Genomic DNA, 20,095 nt, shown 5'->3' with positions numbered 1-20,095 from the left:
CAGGCTGTGCTTCTGTTCTCCTCCTTACTTCAAGGATTACAAGCTGTTCTGGGTGATGACTACCTCTTCTAGCAAACGCGATTACTGCCTAGCCAAAGAGACCCAGGAGCAGTCAGGATCCCTTGTTGTCATAAGAAATAAAAAAGTTTGGGATTCTCTGTTTAGACCTCACTATCAGCACTGCCATATAAAAACAAATGAGGGGTGTCCCCTTGGGGAATGACTGGGAGGTTCAGTGTTCAGCCTGGGGGTCCTGACAGAGGAGTGAGCACAGGGCAGGGCACAAAGCTGGGGGATCCAGGACCTGCACCTCTCTCTGCCCTCAGAGGCGAGTACCGCTCAATGCTGAGGGTCTTCTGCAGCCGTTAATTCACTGCCCAGCTCTTGTGACCTCGGGAAAGGCATTTTATCTTTGTCTTGTTTTTTTCCTCCATCTGCACTGCAAGGGAGAGCCCATTCCTACCTTAGGGCATGCAAGGTCTGACTTATCACCAAAGTGCTTTGAGACACTCTCATGGCTCACACACTCAAACCACCACCTCCCCAGGCATCCCCACCATCCCCTGTGCAGGCACATGGCGGCCACTCCTCAACTGCCCCCCAGAGACCCAGCAGCAGAGATATGGGCAGGAGAGGAAGAAAACTGCACCAGGGAGAGGAACATCAAGAAATGGACTGAGGAGCTCCCAGAGCTACAGAGCATCACAGCAGCTACATGGCCACCACCCCAGCAGTGACACAGCCCCTTGCCAAGCCCATGGACAATCCATTACACAGCAGAAGCCCAGCCCCTCATGTTCCCCAGGCTTGTTGTGTGCGTGTCACAAACACATTCAGAGCTTTTTTTTATTTTTAAAATTTTGCACACTTACAGCAGCCACACCAACCTGCATCAAGCCCCAGGGAGTCTGACCTCCTGGGTGAGTCCCAGAGATGGTCCAGGTGGTGTTAAACCAGGCACAGGTCTCCCTGAAATCCTCCACATGAAGATTTCATCCTTCATCTTTCAGATTAAGTGTCCCACCTCAACTCTCAACCCTAAAACCAAGGAACGGATCCTTCTGTCTTTCTATCCATCACAGGCTGGAGGACACAGTGCTCTCCATGCAGGACCATCGCAGGCTCCCCTTGTCCAGGGGACCTTTTAAGCCAGGGCCACCATAACAAGCAAAATGATACCCCAGGTGCCCCATTCGGCCCAGGCAGGGACATGGCCTGGCTACAGCAACCAGAACTGAGACATAAAAAGCAATTTGCGCCATGGTCATGTTATCCCCTTGACCCTCCCCCTCATCCCCTTCGGAGCTTCTTAACTTCAAAAACCTTCCTCCAGAGGAGTGTTGGAGTGACAGAAAACATTTTCCAAGCCTAATATCAGTTCCAGATGTTCACAGCCATTTCAGTTTGTACCTCACCCTGTAAAACACATTTCTCCCTCTCCCTCTCTCAAGTGCAGCGCCTGCTTCGTCCATGACATAATGCGCTGGCGGGCTCGGCTGCGCACACACACACACGCTCTCACCCTCTTTGAGAGCCCCATGTTCAAACAAAGAGCATCACTCAACTACAAAGCCGTCGCACACATGGAGTTATGAGTAATTTCCACAAGTTTTAATAAACAGTTTGGGATGTAATTGCTCTCCATCTTCTCTGCTGGCTCCCGAGCGGAGAGCCGCTTGCTCCCCGTGCGCGGGTGTTGAAAGCGTGGTTTGTTTCGCACACAAGTTCACCTCCTATTGGCCTCAGATGGTCCAAGGGCTGTGTTTTTCTTAGCACCAGTAATAAACCTCTTTAAAAAGCACGTACAGCCAGGGGCAGCCGACCCACACAAACTCCCAGCTTCTTTCATCCCATCCCACAGCATCGTCACCCTGCACAAAGCCCAGCAGGGAGCAGAGGGGACGCACGTTCGAGTGGCCTCCAAACTCCCTCCTGACTCTGCTCCAACAAGAAGAGGAGCAAATATTTTCTGGCTTGAGGGAAAGGCTACAACTTCCAGTTGCAAAGCAAGGGGAAGGCCAAAGAGTCTTGCAAGGCTGAGAAACTGGAGGCTTCTGCGGGAAGGAGGAAGGCAGGTTAGGCTGGGGCCAGGCACCATCTAGCTTGCCATGGGGCTAAAGAGTAGGCTGGCACAGCTCTAGCCCCAGTCTGTAGCAGGAATTCCAATAAGAAATGGCTACAACTGTAGTAAACAAAAAAACCATACAAACACAAACAACCAACACATCTAAATTCAAGAGATCCAAGGGATGAATGACAGCAGCATCAAGAGCCCTCAGACCTTGACGGATCCTCCCAGCCCAGCACTGCTATGCTCTGCAAATCCCTGTGATGCACCTCTCAGCAACAGGAGCATCTCCCTTCTCCCCGCCAGCAGCCAGGAGACTGATTGGGAAGGAAGATCTGCCAATATCCATCAAAAGCCATCCAAATTTCATATCCCATACCTTCCTCCCAAGGTTTCCTTCTTCTGGTTTTGCCTTTTTTTGTGTGTAGATGCTGCTCAGATGTGATGGAGATGTGTTGCAGCATTACGGGTGGCTGATGGTGATAAGGAGATACCCATGGTAGAATTTTTGGCTGGATGAAGCACGGTACCAAGCAAAACCTTTGAGAGCTGCAGCAGTCAGCATCTCCACAAACCTACACAAGGTATTTGCAAGAATCAAGTCATATGGCATTAGGGGCCTGTAGGGTAAGAAAGGAATGAAGGCTGGAATGTTGTTTGGTTATAAACAACAGAGGAGGAAAAAAAAAGGGGATATTTAGGATTGGCTTTTCTCTTTAATTGCTAATGGGGTCATTTTGTCCCAAGGGGTCCTCCAGAGCAGGGAGAGGGGAGGGCAGCCCCCCACAATGAATTGAATCACCTGTCAAACACATGGCAGTCATAAAAGAAAAAATAATAATAATAATCTGTATTTCCTACTCTGGCTGCCAGGCAAAGATCCAGTCACTTCAAAGGAGAAACCCCACATTTCCCCAGTCTGGCCTCACCTGACCGATGTGTGAGCAATCTGGAATCCCCATCCAAAACAAAGTCCCTCCTTTGGTGGCTTGTTTTCTTTCTCCATTACTGGAGGGTACCCCTCCAAGATAAAGAACAAGCCTTCTACCATGCCGGGAAACAAGAAACATAACCCACGGGCCACAGCCACATCGGGCAGCTCTGGAAGTGGATGCTGGCAAGGTGTAGGAGAAAGCTTCTGGGGGACAGGACTGGTATATGAGACAAGAACCAGAGCTCCTTCTTGAAGGGGTCTCCACAAACAGCTGGGGGTCCCCAGTATATGAGGCTTTTGCTCTTTCCAGGAGGAAAACTCCAGTTCTTGTAGCACAGAAAAAATGTTGATACAGTGGTAAGAGAGGCTGTAGAAGCAGAATAGATGAGCAAGAGATCAACGGAGAAGGTGAAAACTTCCCTGTGGCTGTGAGCTGCAGCAGTTTGCTCTGTGGCAGCTCATGGCAGCAGAGAGTTTGGCTGAGAGGGACTCACAAAATTAGCGAGGAGAATTAAAAAACACCACCACAAGCTGAGAAAGCTTCTGACCAAGATCTAAGGATGGGTGCAACTCCCAATCTTGCTCTGAATGATCTTCCTGAGATTGCCTTCCCAACAGAGAAGCAAACAAATGTCTTGCAGGATGTCTGGGGAGCCCCTGCAAGACTGCATGAGTGCCTCTAGGCTCCCCCTCCGATGCCAGCCCTGTCCCCACCTCCAGCCTAGTCCCTTGTCCTTGCAGGCAGCCCAGATGTGCACGCCTCACATAAGCTAACCAGCATGCACCTTAAAACAAATCAGGTTTTTAGCCATCCAAAGTGGCAGTTGTTGCAAAACCTTGCTCCAGTGATGGGTGGAAACCCTCTTCCTTTGTTCCCTTACCTGGGGGGCTGAAAGGATGTACTGCCAGCATCTGAGGGAAGGAGCGTCCACGCAAAGGTAAAGCTCTGCTTCAGTCAACCGCACTGCCTGACCCTGACATGTCGCATGAGCTTCCTTCACAAACAACATCCAAAATCCCCAAGCAAAAAGCAGTAGGATGTTTTGCCTGGCTTTCCATGCAGCAGTAGCATCACTCAAGGTTTCAAGTGCTATTTTCTGAAATACATCATTGATTCCTTCAAATCAAACCCCATCCTTCACATCCCTCCACCTTGCCCAGCAGCTCCTGGAGCACAGCTTGAATTGCTGACAAAGCCTTCGCAAGGCACATAGTGCTCGGTCCAAGCCTGAACTGACAACCAAACTCCAACTCAGGGAGGTTTCAGGTTCCCCTGGAGAAGTTTTGTGCTGCTTAAGTGATTTCCATAAATATTGCAGGCTTCAAGTTATTTCAATAGGTGTGCAAGGCAACTTAAAAGTGCCCTTTCAAATGCTGGCGTGCAATGCAGTACTCGCTCAAATGGACCAGTAAAGCTCATGAATTGTTGAGACATGGCCTTCCCACCTCACCCACCATCCCATAGCATTTCACACTGATCAGATCAAACAATCACTTCAGTCAGAAGCTTCAGCTCACAGCTCTCCTATCCAAAAAGGGCAAATAATTTCCTTCTGCCACACTGCATTTCTGTGTTTTCCGTTCCCCTCAAATACCCATGTCTGTAGAAGCCTTCAAACGCCTCTCCTGAATGGAGTGGTTCTGATACCTTATACAACACTTTGGCTGTAGGCACCACTCTCCACCAACGTAGCATCTCTCAGCCAGGTGGGCACAGGCTGCATCACCGCACACCCTTGGCACTAAGAAGAGATTGTCCTCGGCAGCCGCACCCACCTGTATAGAGGTCTGTATCCGTGTACTCATCCACCTTCTTGTGCTGCAGGACATAGTCAGACACCTTCGTCCCAATGGCAGGCTGCACGTCCAACCACTCCAGAGAGACCACGGTGCTGGAGGGCTCCACATTGGGGGAGAGCCTCAGGCTAGGCAGGAGACAGGAAAAAAACCAAATAAGACATCAGCTCCCTTTCTGGGGAGGAATCCGCCTCCCCAGGCAGCACAACCCGTGGCAGGGCTCACACTCATATACAAGGATGGGCACACAGACCCACAAGGACAGGTGACACATGGGGAGAGCAGGTAGGTGAGCACAGAACTTCCAGTTGAAGGCGAGTTGGGTCCAGCCTACTGCAATGTGTGCTCTTACCTCCCCTTACTCCTGGAAAAGCCCTGGTCATGCAACTACAACCATGCAACCCCAAATATCCCATTTAAAGGAGTCCTCATCTCCTAGAAGAACTGCTGAACTTCAGCAGCCCCATGGGGAACCAACGGCCAGCTGCCCAGGAGCAAAATAGAAGGGAAGGATTCAGCTTAACCTTCACACAACTCAGCAGGGTTGAGTTTGCACCACCAATGACTAAAGGCAAGAGGGAGTGGGATATAGAGAGGGGGCAGGTGTGGCTGTGAATTCACCCAGCTGCAAACAAGCAAGGCTCTGATGGGTGTGAGCAAAAGCCAAAGCAGAGCAGCTGTGCAGGAGCCCCTGCCCGCATCAGGGGCCATATGGGTGAAGCCAGAGAAGCTTTGTGCTCCTGGCCATGTGAACACAAAAGCGTCCACTCCTCTTTGCACTGGGGTAAAAAACAACAGAGAGTACAGGGCTGAGGAGAGTCTGGCTCCAAATATGCGAGCACGTTTGTTGATCTCAGAATGGGAAATGGATCCCCTCTGAGGATATTGGCTCGCTAAGAAGGTGTTCTACTCCTTGAGGATCGCTGGAGCCAGTCTTCCTGCTTTCTCAGCTAATTTCCCATCAGTTTGCTCCTGATTTTCTCTTGCTCTGACAAGCCACAATGAATTGCACTGTAATTCCATTTCTTTCAGCGTTTGAAATCCCATTCTACAAGCCCTGCTAATCAGGTGATGAAAATCTATAAGGAAACCTTCCAGGGCCACAGCCGGAGCCAGGATATCCTAAAGGCATCGGTCACACAGTGAGGAGCACTGGACTGCAGCCCCGGGGCTCAAATGAGGTGCCCGTGGGCTAAGCCTGTGGAAAAGGGGCTGGTGCTGGGGGACCATGACCCGTGGGAGGGGCTCACACCCATACGTACACAGGCGGAGGAAGAGGGCTGCAGTTCGGGAGTCCGTTCTCATCGAAGGCGTTGAGGTCGCACCTGCACCAGTCTTCGATAACATCGCCTTTCCCCGAGCACCAGTATGAGCTCATCAGGGCTCCCTTGAAAGCCTGACGTGAGAACAAAAAGCGTGAACACGTGCGCTAAAGACTTGGTGAAATCTGGCCAGCGGGTTGGCTATGCAGTGCTGAGCATCCGGAGGGTGTGCACGCAGAGCCCAGGGGTTGGGAAATACAGGAGGATCCTTCCCAGCCCTGCCACGGAGTCTGCGTGGCCCCAGGCGAGTCCCTTCATCTCCCTGTGCTTTAGCCCTGGGCATGGAGTGACACTGGTTCAGCCCCGAACACTACATTTGGCATGGGGACGGGAAGTGTCTGCACGATGCCTCGTACAGAGGGGACCTCCTGTGATGGGGGACTGAGCTGACTGAAGAAACACAAACGCAAGCCCACTTGTGACACTGGCCATCACATGTGGGGCATCTTTCCACTGCTGCTGGGCACAGTGAAACTCTTCCATGTGCTCATCCTGTAGCTGTTTCTGTATCTACTAAGAATAAAGTCATTCCTACATCCCAAATACCACAGAGCACTTCCAACCTTCTCATGGGTTTGTTATTTATAGGAGCTGCCCTCCTGCAAGCAGACTGCTGTTTTTTTTTCACTTACATAAGGAATAATCACAAGCAAAATAGCAGTATCTGGAAGAAAAAAATAACATCCTGTGCAATATTTGCAGGGTGTTCCCCAGCCGGGCAGTCTCCCCATAACAGGCTCTCCTCAGCCTGACCAGGAGCCCTCCTAACTGCTCCTAATGATACCAGCAGACCCCCAGAATAACAGCTATCCATCTGCTGGGGCCTGAGGCTGAAACACTTTGAACTCCTAAAGCCCTCCAGGACTGAACCTGCAGCATTTTCCCTGCGCTCATCCTACAGGGACGAGGGTGCTTGGTGTCAGTCCTCATGCTGCAGGATGGGGCATCCCTTGCTTCATACCCTGCTGCAGTTCAGACTTCAGGGGGATTTCTCATGCTACCTTTGCCTTCCGTGCCTTATTAATCCTCCAGCTTGGAAGACAGCATCTCCCTGCGCACACACACACACACACACTCACACACACACACACACACAGAGTCAATGTTCAGCCCGACCTTGTGAAGCCACAACGCCCTGCTGGAATAATCACAACACCAAAACTTAAAACAAACCTCTTTGTAATGCTTTTGACCTTTTAAAAGGCACATTTTGGGGCCGAACCGCCCTCACAGGTCCTCATCCAGGCAGAGCAGCCCCACCACCAGCCTCCGCGCAGCCCAGCTCGCAGCAGCGCTATTCCGCCCATTCAAAGGCGCCTGCGGATGCCTGGCCCCGGCGATACCGCCCGCACTGCCAGGTTACGCCTTCGAGATAAAAACGTGCCCTTTGAGGAGGACAGGGACAGCTCCAGCGGCTGCGGCATTTAGCAGAAAACTCGAGGAAAAGCGCCATCCCAGGGAGGTTTCTGAAAAGAGGAGGTAAAAATAGAGCCTGACGTCAGGGCTCCCATTGTCCGGGGTTTTGCCGCTCCCCACAAACACCCCCAGCACCTTTAACGAGGCGCCTCGAGGCTCTCGCGTCTGAAACATTTTCTGCTTCCAGGCATTTACAAAAATGGGACTGTTCCAGAAGGGGAAAAAAAAAAGAAGAAGAAGAAAAAAAGGAAGGAAAAAAAACCATGTGAAAGAGAAAATGTGACGTTATTTTATTTTGTTCTTTAGAATGTAATTGAAGTGCTGGGCTGGAAAGGGCACTGCAAAGTAATTGAAGAGCAGGGAAGACAGAGAGGAGTTTATCTGACACATGGATAAATGGGTGCAGACATAGTTCTGTGGAGAGCAGCGGGTCTGTGCAGGATAGAAACAGAAAGCGATGCACATAGATGGATGGTGAAGGCTGTGCTCTCCCTAGGACGCAGGGTAAATCCCTATGCTGTGGGTATGTGTGTGCACAGACACGCACTGCGGGTGAAGACAGATGTTGGGTGAGCCCTGGAAGAGCTGCACCATCACACCCACAGCACCACTCTGCAGTTACCCTCTCCCCAGTCCTGATCTCTGCTGCTCCACATGCTCCCTCTCTGCCTCTCCAGCTCCTCCCTGCACACCCCCAACCAAGGGAAGAAATCCCACCTGCCCCATCCATGCCCTTTAGCCAAATCCAATAGTCAATTCATTCGCTCTATTTTCTTTTTTTCCAATGGTAAGCACAAGGCTGGATGAGCAATCCTCTCTGCTCTGCCTGCCCAGCCTCACATACATTTTAATTAGATCCTGCAGGTACCCAGCCTTCATCTGCCTTGTGTCAACCTTCACACAAACGAGGTTAGCTAATCGATGCGTCCTTCAATTGCACTCATTAAAGCGAACGCACCTACGCACACTAACCAGGTTACTGGGAGCACAGCTAGCCCCCGGTGCCGGCAGCTCTGTCCGATTTCCAGCAGCCGGCTGACGTCAAGGCCAAGCTGGGGTGGCCAGGCAGCCAGGATCCCCTTCCCTCACTTTCCAGCAGGATTTTGAGCCAGTGGTTTCCAGGATTTTTCCATCTGTGTGGGGGAGCGTGTGTCTAAGAGGGGGAAGCGTCAAAAGCAAACTCATGGGGGAAATGGATAAGATGATGCAAAAAGAAGGGATGTAGCATCCCCAGGTATGTTCATCCTCGCTTCAGGAGGCTTCACACCCTCTATGGGGACACCAGCCTGCTCTGTGGGGACATGCAGTAGCTCTGCAGAAACTTCAGGACAAACAGAGGGCCTCCTTGAGCTTTGAGGACTCTGTGGTCTTCTCAGCCCTGAAGCCAGGTACAGCTTTAGCTGTAGTTCACCCACAGCCCACACTTCCTTCCCTTACCTCCCCTAGCCTGGCCCAGGCTCTGGCTGCAGTGGCAGACGCTGCAGTCAAAGCCACCTTCCCTTGCAAAGGCGAGAGCTTTCACCAGCCCAGCCCTAAGCCATGCTGCAGGCGACAACCACACGAAAACCTCTCCTCTTTCTTCTGACAGCATAGCTTGGGAGTATGTGAGCAGTATGGGACTGCTCACACAAACCTCAGGGAACAGCAGCTGCCACCCAAACCAGGAAGCCAAACATCACAGGAAAACCAAGAGCAATGGACAAAAGATGCAGTGAAGGTGCTGAGACCCATCCCATGGGCAGCTGCAGCCTCTGGGAGAGCTGCAGGTGGGAACGCACAGGGACCTCTCTGGTCTATGGTGGCCAAGGACAAACTTTCCCTCCTGCTTTGGAGTCAGCACCTCCACATCTCCTGTCCTTCCCTGCTGCCACACTTGGAAATGTGCAGCAAATGCTCTCCTCCCTGCCAAGAGACGGCACGTACAACAAAAAGACCATCTCCAACACAACCTACTCTGCATTGGATGCTTCACCATGGTGGTCATGCCAAGCTACTGAGCTGGGAAAACCCAACTGGAAACATGAAGGGCTTCCTAGGAGCAGCCCTTCCTGCCAGGGATGGCAGAGCGGCCCCCAACGTGCCGTCCTCCGCTTGCCAACCACTTCCCAAGATCTCAACGCCCCTCTGTGCCCTAAGGCAATTTTATCTTTCATTTAAAAGTATCCAAATTGTATTGTTTCCCTGTGAGTCAGCCCATTTAGTTTATGTCCTTCAGTGCCAGAGGGGAAATTTATGAGATGAGAAACTGGCTCGAAACGTTTATTTTCTAGATGACGAGTCATGCCATTAGATATATAGCATTATGAATCATAGGAACAGCATCTAATTTGCTCTTAAAGGTATAATAGGTCTGACTCCCCACACCCATACACACACATATATTGGATTGATAGTTCCCCCATAGGATGGCTAGTTCATTTGTTTTGACACGAGCAAGACTTACAGGACCATAAAGTCCCATCTTACCATAAGTTAAGCCTATTCATAAAAAAAATATTAGGGAAACGAATGATCAGCTAAGCACATTTATCCTACACTCGATTGCATATGGATCTTTCTCCTGTTGTTATTTGTGCTCAGGGGGAGGCCATTTGGCCCCGTTTTATAGCTTCAACGTTCTGCAACAGAATATAGAAGAACATTTCCTTTGTCCTCTGTTAGACCTGGCTCATGGAGGGAGAAGCATTAAGTTATTTCTGACCGTGGTTTTTCTGTTGACATCCCCAGAGAGGTAAATTATAGGACACGAAGGAACTTTTCAGATCAGCATTTGCAGGACTCGGCACACACCAAAGGGGCTGACGTTTCCGAATGGGGTACTGGAAAGGGCATGTGTTGGGTGCTTATCTATGAACATCTGGTCTTCTCCATGGCTGACAGGGATATGAAAAATCTGGCTCAATTGTTTCATTGAGTCTAGGTTTCTTTGTGTACAACTCAGTTTCTGAAAGATTAAAAAGGAAGTACAAGGAAATGAAAAAATAACCACAAATGTGCATGCTGGAGATATCAGAGATAACCTAAGAGCTGGTAATTTGGTACATTTTGGGTTTTGCACTACTTTCCCTTGTCTTTGTTTGCTTGTTCGTTATTCTTCTTCTAAATATAGAAAGAAGGGAAGAAGACTGGAAGTGGGCTGGGTCATGCCCAGCAGCCAACAGAGACATTCGGTCCCTTCCTGTCTGCAGGATGGAGATGGTGACCACTCACCTCCACCTCCACCACCACCACCTTTCCCCAGGTACAGGTGGGTACCACCTACCAGCAAACCCAGTTGTCCAGTGATGCCACCCCAAACAGTGCCTGACAAAACTGGGCCACTGATCGGAGCTCCTGGATGCTACCACACCCCGAGCAGTCTGTGAATAGCAATACTGGCTGTTCACCAAGGGAAAGAAGACTATGGGATGGAGGCTCAAGTAGGGATTTCACAGCCTGGATGGGATGCTACCATGACGATAGGGTGGCTGGAGGAAAAGTTTTCCATGCCCTTACTCAGTACCGTTCACAGGAGACAAATGCTGCTCCTTCGTCTAGACATCTCTGGGAGGGGGTGGGCGGGAAGGAGGAGGGAAACCAAGGATTTCCCAGGCCAGAGACTCTTTCCAGGATCATGCAGTTCGCGTCTGAAAGTCTGCTCCAGGTTCGCGGCAAAGGAGGATGAAGTTTCCCTACTGCTGTTGGCAGGTGATCTCATCCTGTGCTGCTCACACCCTGCCTGCCTCCGGCTGCCTGTCCCCAGGGAGCAGAATCACCAGCACTTCATCCTGGGAAGGCACATCAGCGTTTGCCGGAAAGGTCAGGGTGCTGGAAGGGACCCAGGGTGGGCAGCATCCTGGTTTCTGTTATTTATGGGATCCAAGGGAGCAGCAGAGGACACTGTAAAACCTGGCAGCAGGGGAAATAAAAGCCTTCACGCTGCAGTGAGAGTCCCATCCTGGGGAGCCAGCTCCGCTTTCACACCTCGGCTACAAAGCTCCCCATTATAGCCTGCTCGGGGGGGTTACAATGCAGCTATTCTTCCCTCGGTAACGCGAGTCGGATGTGGGCTCAAGCTGCAGCAGGATGCTCAAGTGCGTGAGGAGGAGGACGGGGCCAATTAGCAGATATTAAAACAAAGCAAAAACAAATAAAAAAAATCCCCACACCAAAACAAAATCCTCACCTCAGCAATACGAATGCTGTCCCCATACGCCCTAGCTCCCTTTCAGCTTTGGCAGTGAAAAAAAATCCCTGGCACCAGCTCTCTGCGTCTTTAGGGGCTGCTTTGAAGAAGCTGTGCGGGGAGGACGGTTGTCCCCCAGCAGCTCTGCCATTGGGTGCTCTATGGGGACCAAAGTGAGCCCATGGTCTTGGGAACACCTCTCATTCTGTCCCCATAGCATCCTGCAAATTCTCACACCTCTCCTGCTGGGCCCAGATGGACAGAGGGCATCAGGAGGATCAGTGCTGAGACACATGGCAATGGGGAGGGCCCAGATAGCTGCTGCCACCTGAATGGCAATTAAGGGGTACGGCCAAAATCTTCCCTGAGAAATGAGTCCCAATTTGACTTCTCCAGCCTCTGCCTCAATTCTTCTGTCCTTCCTCCTCAGGCTCATGCTCTCCTAGTCCTGCTCAAACCTAGGACCAATCTGCTCCAGGCACATCTACAGTCTCCACTTACAGAGGTTTACTACTTTACGGGCTGAACCAGGAGGTGCTTGCATGGACAGTGCTTACCCAGTGGAGCCAAGGCCTCCTCCCCAAGACACAGTCATGATTTCAAAGCCAGAGCAGAACCCTGACGATGCCCAACAAGGCAATCTCCTGCTGTGGAAGCACAGCATCTCGGGGCAATGCTGCTGGGCTCCCAGTGTGGTCTCTTTCATATCCTCTGCCGTTTGAGGGCAATGCCAACACCGAAGGGAGGGCCACAGCATCAGAGATACACTTGGATACTCCAGGTCCTTGCCCAGGAAAAGCAACACCAGTTTGTGCAGCAATCTGAAGTGGCCGCCACCACTTTGCCATCGTCTATGCAAGCAGCCAGCCTGCTGCAGGGACAGGAAGGACACGTCTCCATCATCATCAGCGCATCCTCAGAGCGAGCTGAGAGTCAGGCGTTTGAAGGATGGAGGATTTCTTGTTGCCCACAGCTCTCCTGGTCCTTGCTCCCAGCTGAGGCCACTCTGTCACCCTGGGGACACTGAAGTGGTCAGCAGTGGCCATGCTCTGCTCAGCAGGGGATCGCTCCTCAGGGCTAGTGGGTGCTGGAAGGAGTGATGGGGAGTTTTGCTTCAATTTTGAGCTGCCATCCCAGTGGGTGACCCAGCAGGCGCTCTGCAGGCTTTCAGCACGCAGGCATGAACACATCATGGTCCATTAAGCAGTGAAGCAGCTCCCACAGCCTTGCCAAGGGCCCTGCCAGGGTCCCAGCCCTGCACCAGGAACCTGCTGAGGCTGGTGAGACCGGCAGCATGCGGACATATCCCCCAGCAAACCCCACATGCCCTCCATGCCGCAGGCTGGGTCACATGTGCTGCAAAGAGGCTGTGGCTGCAGGCAAATGTTGAGATTACTCGATTTTCGAATTAAATCAAGGTCCTAGGGGTCTTCTAAAAATCCAGGCTCCACGTATTTGTCTCCTTAAGCACAAACAACAGGGGTTTGAGTCCATTTCCCACTAGGAGTGAGATTGATCTCTCCTGCTCCCCTTCCTCGCATCCCCCTCACCACGCCACCCTCTAAGCACTTCTGCAGCTGGCCAAGCTGCTCCGCAGGAGAGCCTTTGTGTTTATTTCAGGGGTTTTTTGGGGAAAAGGAACAGATCACAAACAAGAGGGACCATGCTGCTGTACACAATTACTCCTTTCCTCCCCACCGCTGGCCACGGCTGCTTTGTGGCTCTGGCCATGCACGCATGCATCCCTGTCAAAGGTGCTCCTGGGTGCACCAAATCTTCCAGGTCTCGGTGCTGCTTCCTGGGCTGGTGCTGGCAGTGAGAAAGATGGGGGAAACAGTAGGTAGCTGCCTGGCTCCTCTTCCTATAGTCAGTTCAGGGGACACGGAGGTTTGCAGAATGTGCGAATCTGGGGTCTCGCTCTACCAGCCCATGGCTCTTCATGGACTCCAGGTCTATGGGGTGGCAGTAAGAAGTATGCAGCCCATCCCATGGGGTGAGGGCAGGCAGGAATACGTTGGTGGTGGAAGAGGAAGGCCACCACAGCTGGGCATTCTTACTGGGGTGATGTGTGGCTTTCCTCTCCTTTGGCTTCAGGATGTTCACTAGAGGGAAACTATCCAGAATCACCACATCTCTCTTCTCTCCCATCACATGCATGCAACAGCATCCTGCCCTCGAGGTGTCAGGGGTATTTTGCCAGCAGAAAGCCCCATGACTGACAGAAGCTCTTCGCTGTTGGGCCTGGCCAGCCACAGTCCTGCAGTGGAGAATCTTCTCCAGCTTCACCTGGACACAGCAACAGAGGGACCACTCTGCTGCCTGCACTGCTGCAGTGATGCAAAAGAGAGATGTGGGCAGACGGCATCAATCAAAACACGGAGCAGGTTCCAGAGACATCCAGAGAAGTTACTGCTTAGGTCATAGCTGCTCTGTCTCTTTACATCTTTTGAACTCATGTTGTGAGCATTTAGACTGAAGAGCAATGTAGCTACACCAGCAATGGTGCTACAAACTAACTTGGACTGGTCTAGTCTCACCAGCTGACTGGGACAGGTGCAGAGAGGACCTCAGCACTGCCTCTGTTCCAGCAAGTAGTCCTTCCTCTGTGAAACCTTCTACCCATAGCCACAAGGGATGTGAAAAAGCTTTTCAACAAAGCCCTTCAAAAGGTCTTTGGACTTTCAAAGCCATTTCTTTGACCCTGCCCAGCACTACCAAAGTCTCCAGCCAGGCTGCAGCTATCAGTGGCCATGCAAGTTTTCTGATCAATGCCATTAAACCACAGAGGGAATCAGAAACATCTCTTCACAGAGGCCCAATCCGTAGTTTTCATTGCATGCAAGAAGGAAAAGAGGGGCCATCCACAACTAGCTCTGATGCACCATTCCTCCCCACTGCTGGGAGTGGGAGCAATGCTTGAGCAGGACTGGGGAGGCCAAACCCCTGTTGATTGCACACAGCTGAAGGTGTCCTCACAACACAGACACCTCAGGACAAACGCTCCCTGGGCAGTAAAAGGCAAAACCTAACTCCAGGATACCCTTCTAAATTTCAAGCCTTTGCTTCAAAGCAAGCAGAAATCAGCAGTTCCCAACGACATGGAAATAAAGTTTTCCAACTTACTTCACGTGGGCAAAGCAATATATTTTCACCTAATCTCCCTCTTGGAAATGGTCAGTTTTAGCTGAAAGCAAACACGCACGCATAGAAAAATTGCAAATCAGCCCAAGGCAGACACTCAGCATGGAAATTTAAACCCCAGCACTTAAAAGTCTGGCAAGGTCATCAGCAACCAAGAACATGGCCCTGTACCGTGCAGTAGTTGTAAAATTTTAAAAGTGTGTAACACCCTGCACTGAGCCAGATGAAAAAACAAACCTACTAAACAAAACTACACACAACAAAATGAGCAAAATGCCTTTACCTGTGTCTTGCCTCATCTCTGCTGCTAGGCTCATTCAGGAAAACTTACAGCAAACTAGTACCCACCTTATTAATGACCCCGTTTTCTCTCTGTACATGTATATAATTACCTATGTGGACATACATGCAAAGAGTATTATCTTCATTGTTTACAATTATTATTTTTTAATACTACAGGGGAATTGAGATCTGCTTGCAGTTCTCATAAGGTCAGCATTTGCTGTATCAATTATTATCCACATGAATGGGGAAGAGCAGTCAGGGGAGCGCCCAACTGTGGGTGCTGCGTTCAGAAGGGCAGGACTTGGCTCAGCCCACGCATCTGCAAATTTTGTTTATACCACAGGCAAATGCCACTGTGTCAGGGCCATGCCCTTGCCCCCACGGGCACCCCTCATCCCCACGCTCACAATGGCACAAAAGAGGCATGGGGAGAGACACAGTCTCATACGGGCAGCACCAACCCTGCACCAAACCGTCCTCTCAATGGCATGGGCATGGCTACCATTGGCTCCATCTCCTCCAGAGGTGGATGCAGCTTTGCCAAGCCCAGGCTGTCTGGCAAAACCTCCAGTGCCAAAGCTGAGGTCTGTGCTTTGATGGCACAAGACCCTCTGGCAACAGTGGATTACGGCCCCCAGGCACCAAGACTCGTCCCTGCCTGTGGGGCTGAAGGGCAGCAAGGAGAGGAGAGGGAGAGAAATAAATATCCTGCAGCAGAGAGGCTGATGGAGAGAGGTCTGAGAAGCAAGCTGGGGAGGGAGGGAGGGAGGGATGGAGGGAGCAGGACAGCAGATCAGATGAAGGTTTAAGAAGTAAGCAAGACTAGGAAAGGTAAATGCTGGAGCTGTTGCAAGACATGGGATTCATGTGAAGGGAATGGGAATGGCTAGGAAACAGGGAAGGCAAAAAGCACTCCCTGTGCCCTGCTGTGGCAAGGGTGGGGATAGTGCTGGGGAGGGAGGGAGGGAGGGATGGAGGGAGCAGGACAGCAGATCAGATGAAGGTTTAAGAAGTAAGCAAGACTAGGAAAGGTAAATGCTGGAGCTGTTGCAAGACATGGGATTCATGTGAAGGGAATGGGAATGGCTAGGAAACAGGGAAGGCAAAAAGCACTCCCTGTGCCCTGCTGTGGCAAGGGTGGGGATAGTCTTGGGGGGGCTGCAGGGACAGGGGGATGAGAGGGCCCGCCATCAAGAAAAGCCCACAGCCAAAACAACGAGACCCAGTCCAGCTGGGGGGCCAGAGAGGACAGCGTGCACCCACCTGCTCCCCAACCCCAGGACCCATCACTGTGGAAGGAGCAAGGCGACCTGTCCTGGTCTGCGCTGCTCACTGCCAGCTCCTGGTGTCCCCTTCACCCTGCCCTCTAACCCCAGCACCGCTGATCGAGAGCACTCTAGGGTATGGGGGGAGCAGGTTCACACACAGCACCCTCACATAGACAGGATCCCTGGGGTGCCCCTCCAGCTCTGGGTGAGCAGGTGGAAGGAGGAGGAGGATGAGGAGTAAGAGTGATGCATCAAAGGCAGCCCCTGGAAGACGGCCAGGCTTTTCTTGTTTGGTTGTTTCACTAGGGTTTTGTTTATTTTCATGTTTGTTTGCTGGTTTTCCCAGTGCCTCAGCAGAAAGCACAATGCGGGCTGTCCTCCAGCTGCAGCTGATGGGGCCAGGCCTCTGCAGGAGCCAGGGGAGGGAGGGAAGGAGGCTGCTGCTGGTGAAACACAGGCTCCAGCTTCCCAGGACAAGGAGGCATCCCAAGGCAGCCCGGCAAGGCAGGCAATATTGGCAGGGCTGGGAGGACAGGAGAGGAGGACGGGACCTTAGAGCCAGGGTCAGGGAGGCAGGGTACCATTGCCACCTGGGTGCAGGGCTAGGAAGGGGAGCTGGCAGTGAACAGGTCCATGGAGATCCCCCAGATCCTGCTGGGATCTGCTTACTTTCACCGTTGCCCCTTCCCCGCTGGCTAACCTACCTCCCGTACCCCAAAAGGAACTGTTTTCTTGCAGATTGCTGCTGAAAGGTGCATCTTTCTTGCCTGAAGGAAACCAGCTTTCCCACTGCTCTCCCTGTACTCATATTACCTCATCCCAGCACTGCCTTGGACATACTGATAACAGCAGGTCCATGTCTACACAAGAAGTGCCCATCAGGAAGAGCAGGGATGAGTGGGGAGAGGGTGAGGGATGAGAAAATAGCGGTAGAAAGGGAGTTTGTAATAAGGACCTGGAAAAAGAGAGGAACTGAGGTATGGAAGTCAGGCACGGCTGCACAGAAGAACCAAGATAGTTGATAGACATGAAAGCAGGAACAAGATCAAGAGGTAGAGAAGGAGGGAGAGTCCCCATAAGGGACATGGGAGCTAGAGGAAGCACAGGAGCTCTTGCCTGTGGATCTGGGAAGGGAATGAAGCATCATCCCTGGTGGTCACAACTCCGTGTGCTAGGATTGCTTCCTGACCTGCAGCCCTCCTCGTCCCACCCACAGCTGCTGCACATTGGCTCACTCCAGGCATCTTAATCAAGTGCAGGCTCAGTGCTAATAGGTGACTTTAAGCAGGTCTGTCATTTCTGAACCTGAGATGGGGGTTAGAAGGCTGTAGAGGGAGGTGGGGCGGCATTGAATCGAGAAAGTGGGAAATCAATCTCCATAGGATTAACACTGAAGTTCTTGCAGGAGGCAGAGGAGCCCAGCCCGAGGGAAGGGTGACCTCCAGCGTGGCTGGTCCCTCCTGGAGTAACAGTGACCTCCTGTGGCTGCGGGACTGTCCCAGGAGGCTGCTCATTCCCTCCCTTCACACTGGAGCTTTGCAAGGCCACGCTGGAGCCCTGCAGAGCTTCGGCCACCCCTCACACAGCTACAGCTGAGATCTCAGAGCCAGAAGTATGAGTCTGACACACACTGCACACCTTGTCTGCTGTGGATGGACACCAGGAATGACTGTGGCCCCGGCTGCTTATAACATCGCCTTCATGGTACTGAAGGCAGGAAGACTTAGGTCTGCGAGGGCTGTAGGATCTGCCAGCCCCATAGCTGACACCATCCTGAAGCATTTCCCACCAAATGCACACACAAAACCACTGCCCCGTTCCGGGGAACCCAACATTCATGCAGAGACTGAGGAAGGCAGACTCGAGAGGTGACTAAGGCAGGGTCACAGTGGTGGAGCTGGTCCATCACACTGGCTCACTCACCTCCCTGGTGTCGTTGTCCTGGATCAGTGCGTACAGAGGCACCACGCGGTTGATCTCCAGCAGAACTGGTGTGGGACTGAGCTGCTCCTTGCCGGGGCGCCGGCACAAATGGCAAGTGGATGGACAGCGCCCTTTCTCCTCGCAGTGAATCTCCACACCTGAGATGAGGTGGTCATCAGACAGCATCTGTGCTGTCAGCAAGCCAGAGAGATAGGTGATGAAGGGCATGGATTTCAACTCCTTCTTGTTCCCAAGCTCAGTTGTTTCTGTTTTAGGAAGAGGAAAGAAACCAAACAACACTAAATAAATGTCAGCACAGTCACCTTCTCAAATTCAAACTTTGCTGCAGCCAGGATAAATGCAGCTGCTGAAGGTGGAGGTCAGGTGGGAGCAGGGAACCAGAAAGGTCAAGGAGAGAAGGAGAAAACCAGGACTTGCAGGTCGCTGCTTGGGAGTGGGTAGAAAGTGTGAGCATTTCCAGACAAGCACTTCTAGAGTGACAGCACTGACAACATTCTCCTTCTTCTTTTTTGTAACTTGCATATTTACCTTCTGCTCTTCAAAATGAAACAAAACCATCCAAGTGTATCTTCCCTGTCAAAGAGAAATCTCTCCAGAGTGACCAGGTCAAAGAACTGGAAGCCCTAACCCCCACCCCAACACCAGCCCTTTCTAGTCCTTGTGGTCCTTAGCTCTCTCTTTTGGGTGACACATTATTCAGGGCACTGAGATGGACCCAAAGGAGGCTCCAAAGAGACCATACTGTGGGATGAAGCCCCTTGGCAGAGGGGCTAAGCGGGTACTGTAACAAGTTCATCACACAGGGAATAGACAGAGGCGTTACCAACACCAAACTGCCAACAGACTGCTTTCAGGAAATATTCATGGCCTTGAAACCCATTGTGAAACCACATGGCGGTCTCCACTTAGAGAGCCTTACTTTGTTCTGCCTTGGTCCAAACATTCTCTAAGGACATGGAAAGTATCACACCTGGTTATTGCAAAGGAGACAGGACTCCCATCTTCATCCTATACACATCTATTTAAGCTCTTTATCTACAGAGGCTCCTCTTGGGTTGATCCAAAAAGGAAGGCCCACCCTTCATAGCCTGGTGATGGGCCTACAAAAGAAAAGCCTTTCTCCATCCTATGCTCAAATGAGGCTCCTAACACCACAAACTGGATGGCTGCTGCCTTCAGCAACAATTTCCCAGTTCCACAAGGAGCAGTAGAGGAACGAGGATTGTCTCAATGTCCTCGGCTTGCAGTAACAGGCAGCTGACCCAGCAGGCACAAGTCAATTAGAAATACAAGCAAACACAGTTTTCATTCATGAGTCCCAAAGCCCTCCAGGCTAGGGACAGCCCTTCCCTGCTGCCTGGCTGTAAGGGAATGCTGCTGCACACAGGAGCAAAGCTGTCACAGGGAGAATGAGCAAATTCCAACCTACCCATCCCTCAGTAGGATAAAAGGAGGCAGTTGGAGCCATGCTTTAAGGGAGAACATGAACACAGAGCTGAAGAGAAAGTGGAATTGATTATCCCATGATTGGCAACAGGGTATCAAACCTTCCTTTCTGAATTATTGGCTTTAGAGCTAAGAATGACAGGCTGCTAGCACCAAATGCCTGGATGTGTCCTTAACACAGGCTATGGCTTAGCCTAAGGTCAGCTAAGGCTGGTCTGGAGATGTGGCACACAGTTTCAAGCCTTTCTAAAAGTCTTTCTGAAATTTATTGCTCAAATCACACGTACAGGCTTCTACCAGCAGTGCTCT

The 20,095-nt window shown here is 51.5% G+C and overlaps 1 protein-coding gene across 1 annotated transcript in view; it reads right to left on the bottom strand.

Annotated features, from left to right (window-relative positions):
* LOC104546819 (astrotactin-2-like) overlaps nucleotides 1-18,577 on the bottom strand; it is a 101,289-nt gene extending 82,712 nt beyond the window's left edge. Inside the window, exons 1-3 of the mRNA XM_010192349.1 lie at nucleotides 18,320-18,577; nucleotides 6,062-6,195; nucleotides 4,779-4,927 (exon numbers count right to left, since the gene is read on the bottom strand). Of these exons, the coding sequence (XP_010190651.1) occupies nucleotides 4,779-4,927; nucleotides 6,062-6,195; nucleotides 18,320-18,547 (511 nt within the window). The 5' untranslated portion in view covers nucleotides 18,548-18,577. The remainder of the gene's footprint in view (nucleotides 1-4,778; nucleotides 4,928-6,061; nucleotides 6,196-18,319) is intronic.
* Between the last annotated feature and the right edge of the window lie 1,518 nt (nucleotides 18,578-20,095).

Source organism: Mesitornis unicolor, unplaced genomic scaffold (genome assembly GCF_000695765.1).
Source record: "Mesitornis unicolor isolate BGI_N332 unplaced genomic scaffold, ASM69576v1 scaffold18230, whole genome shotgun sequence".
NCBI lineage: Eukaryota > Metazoa > Chordata > Aves > Mesitornithiformes > Mesitornithidae > Mesitornis > Mesitornis unicolor.
This window is presented reverse-complemented; position numbering and strand designations above follow the sequence as displayed.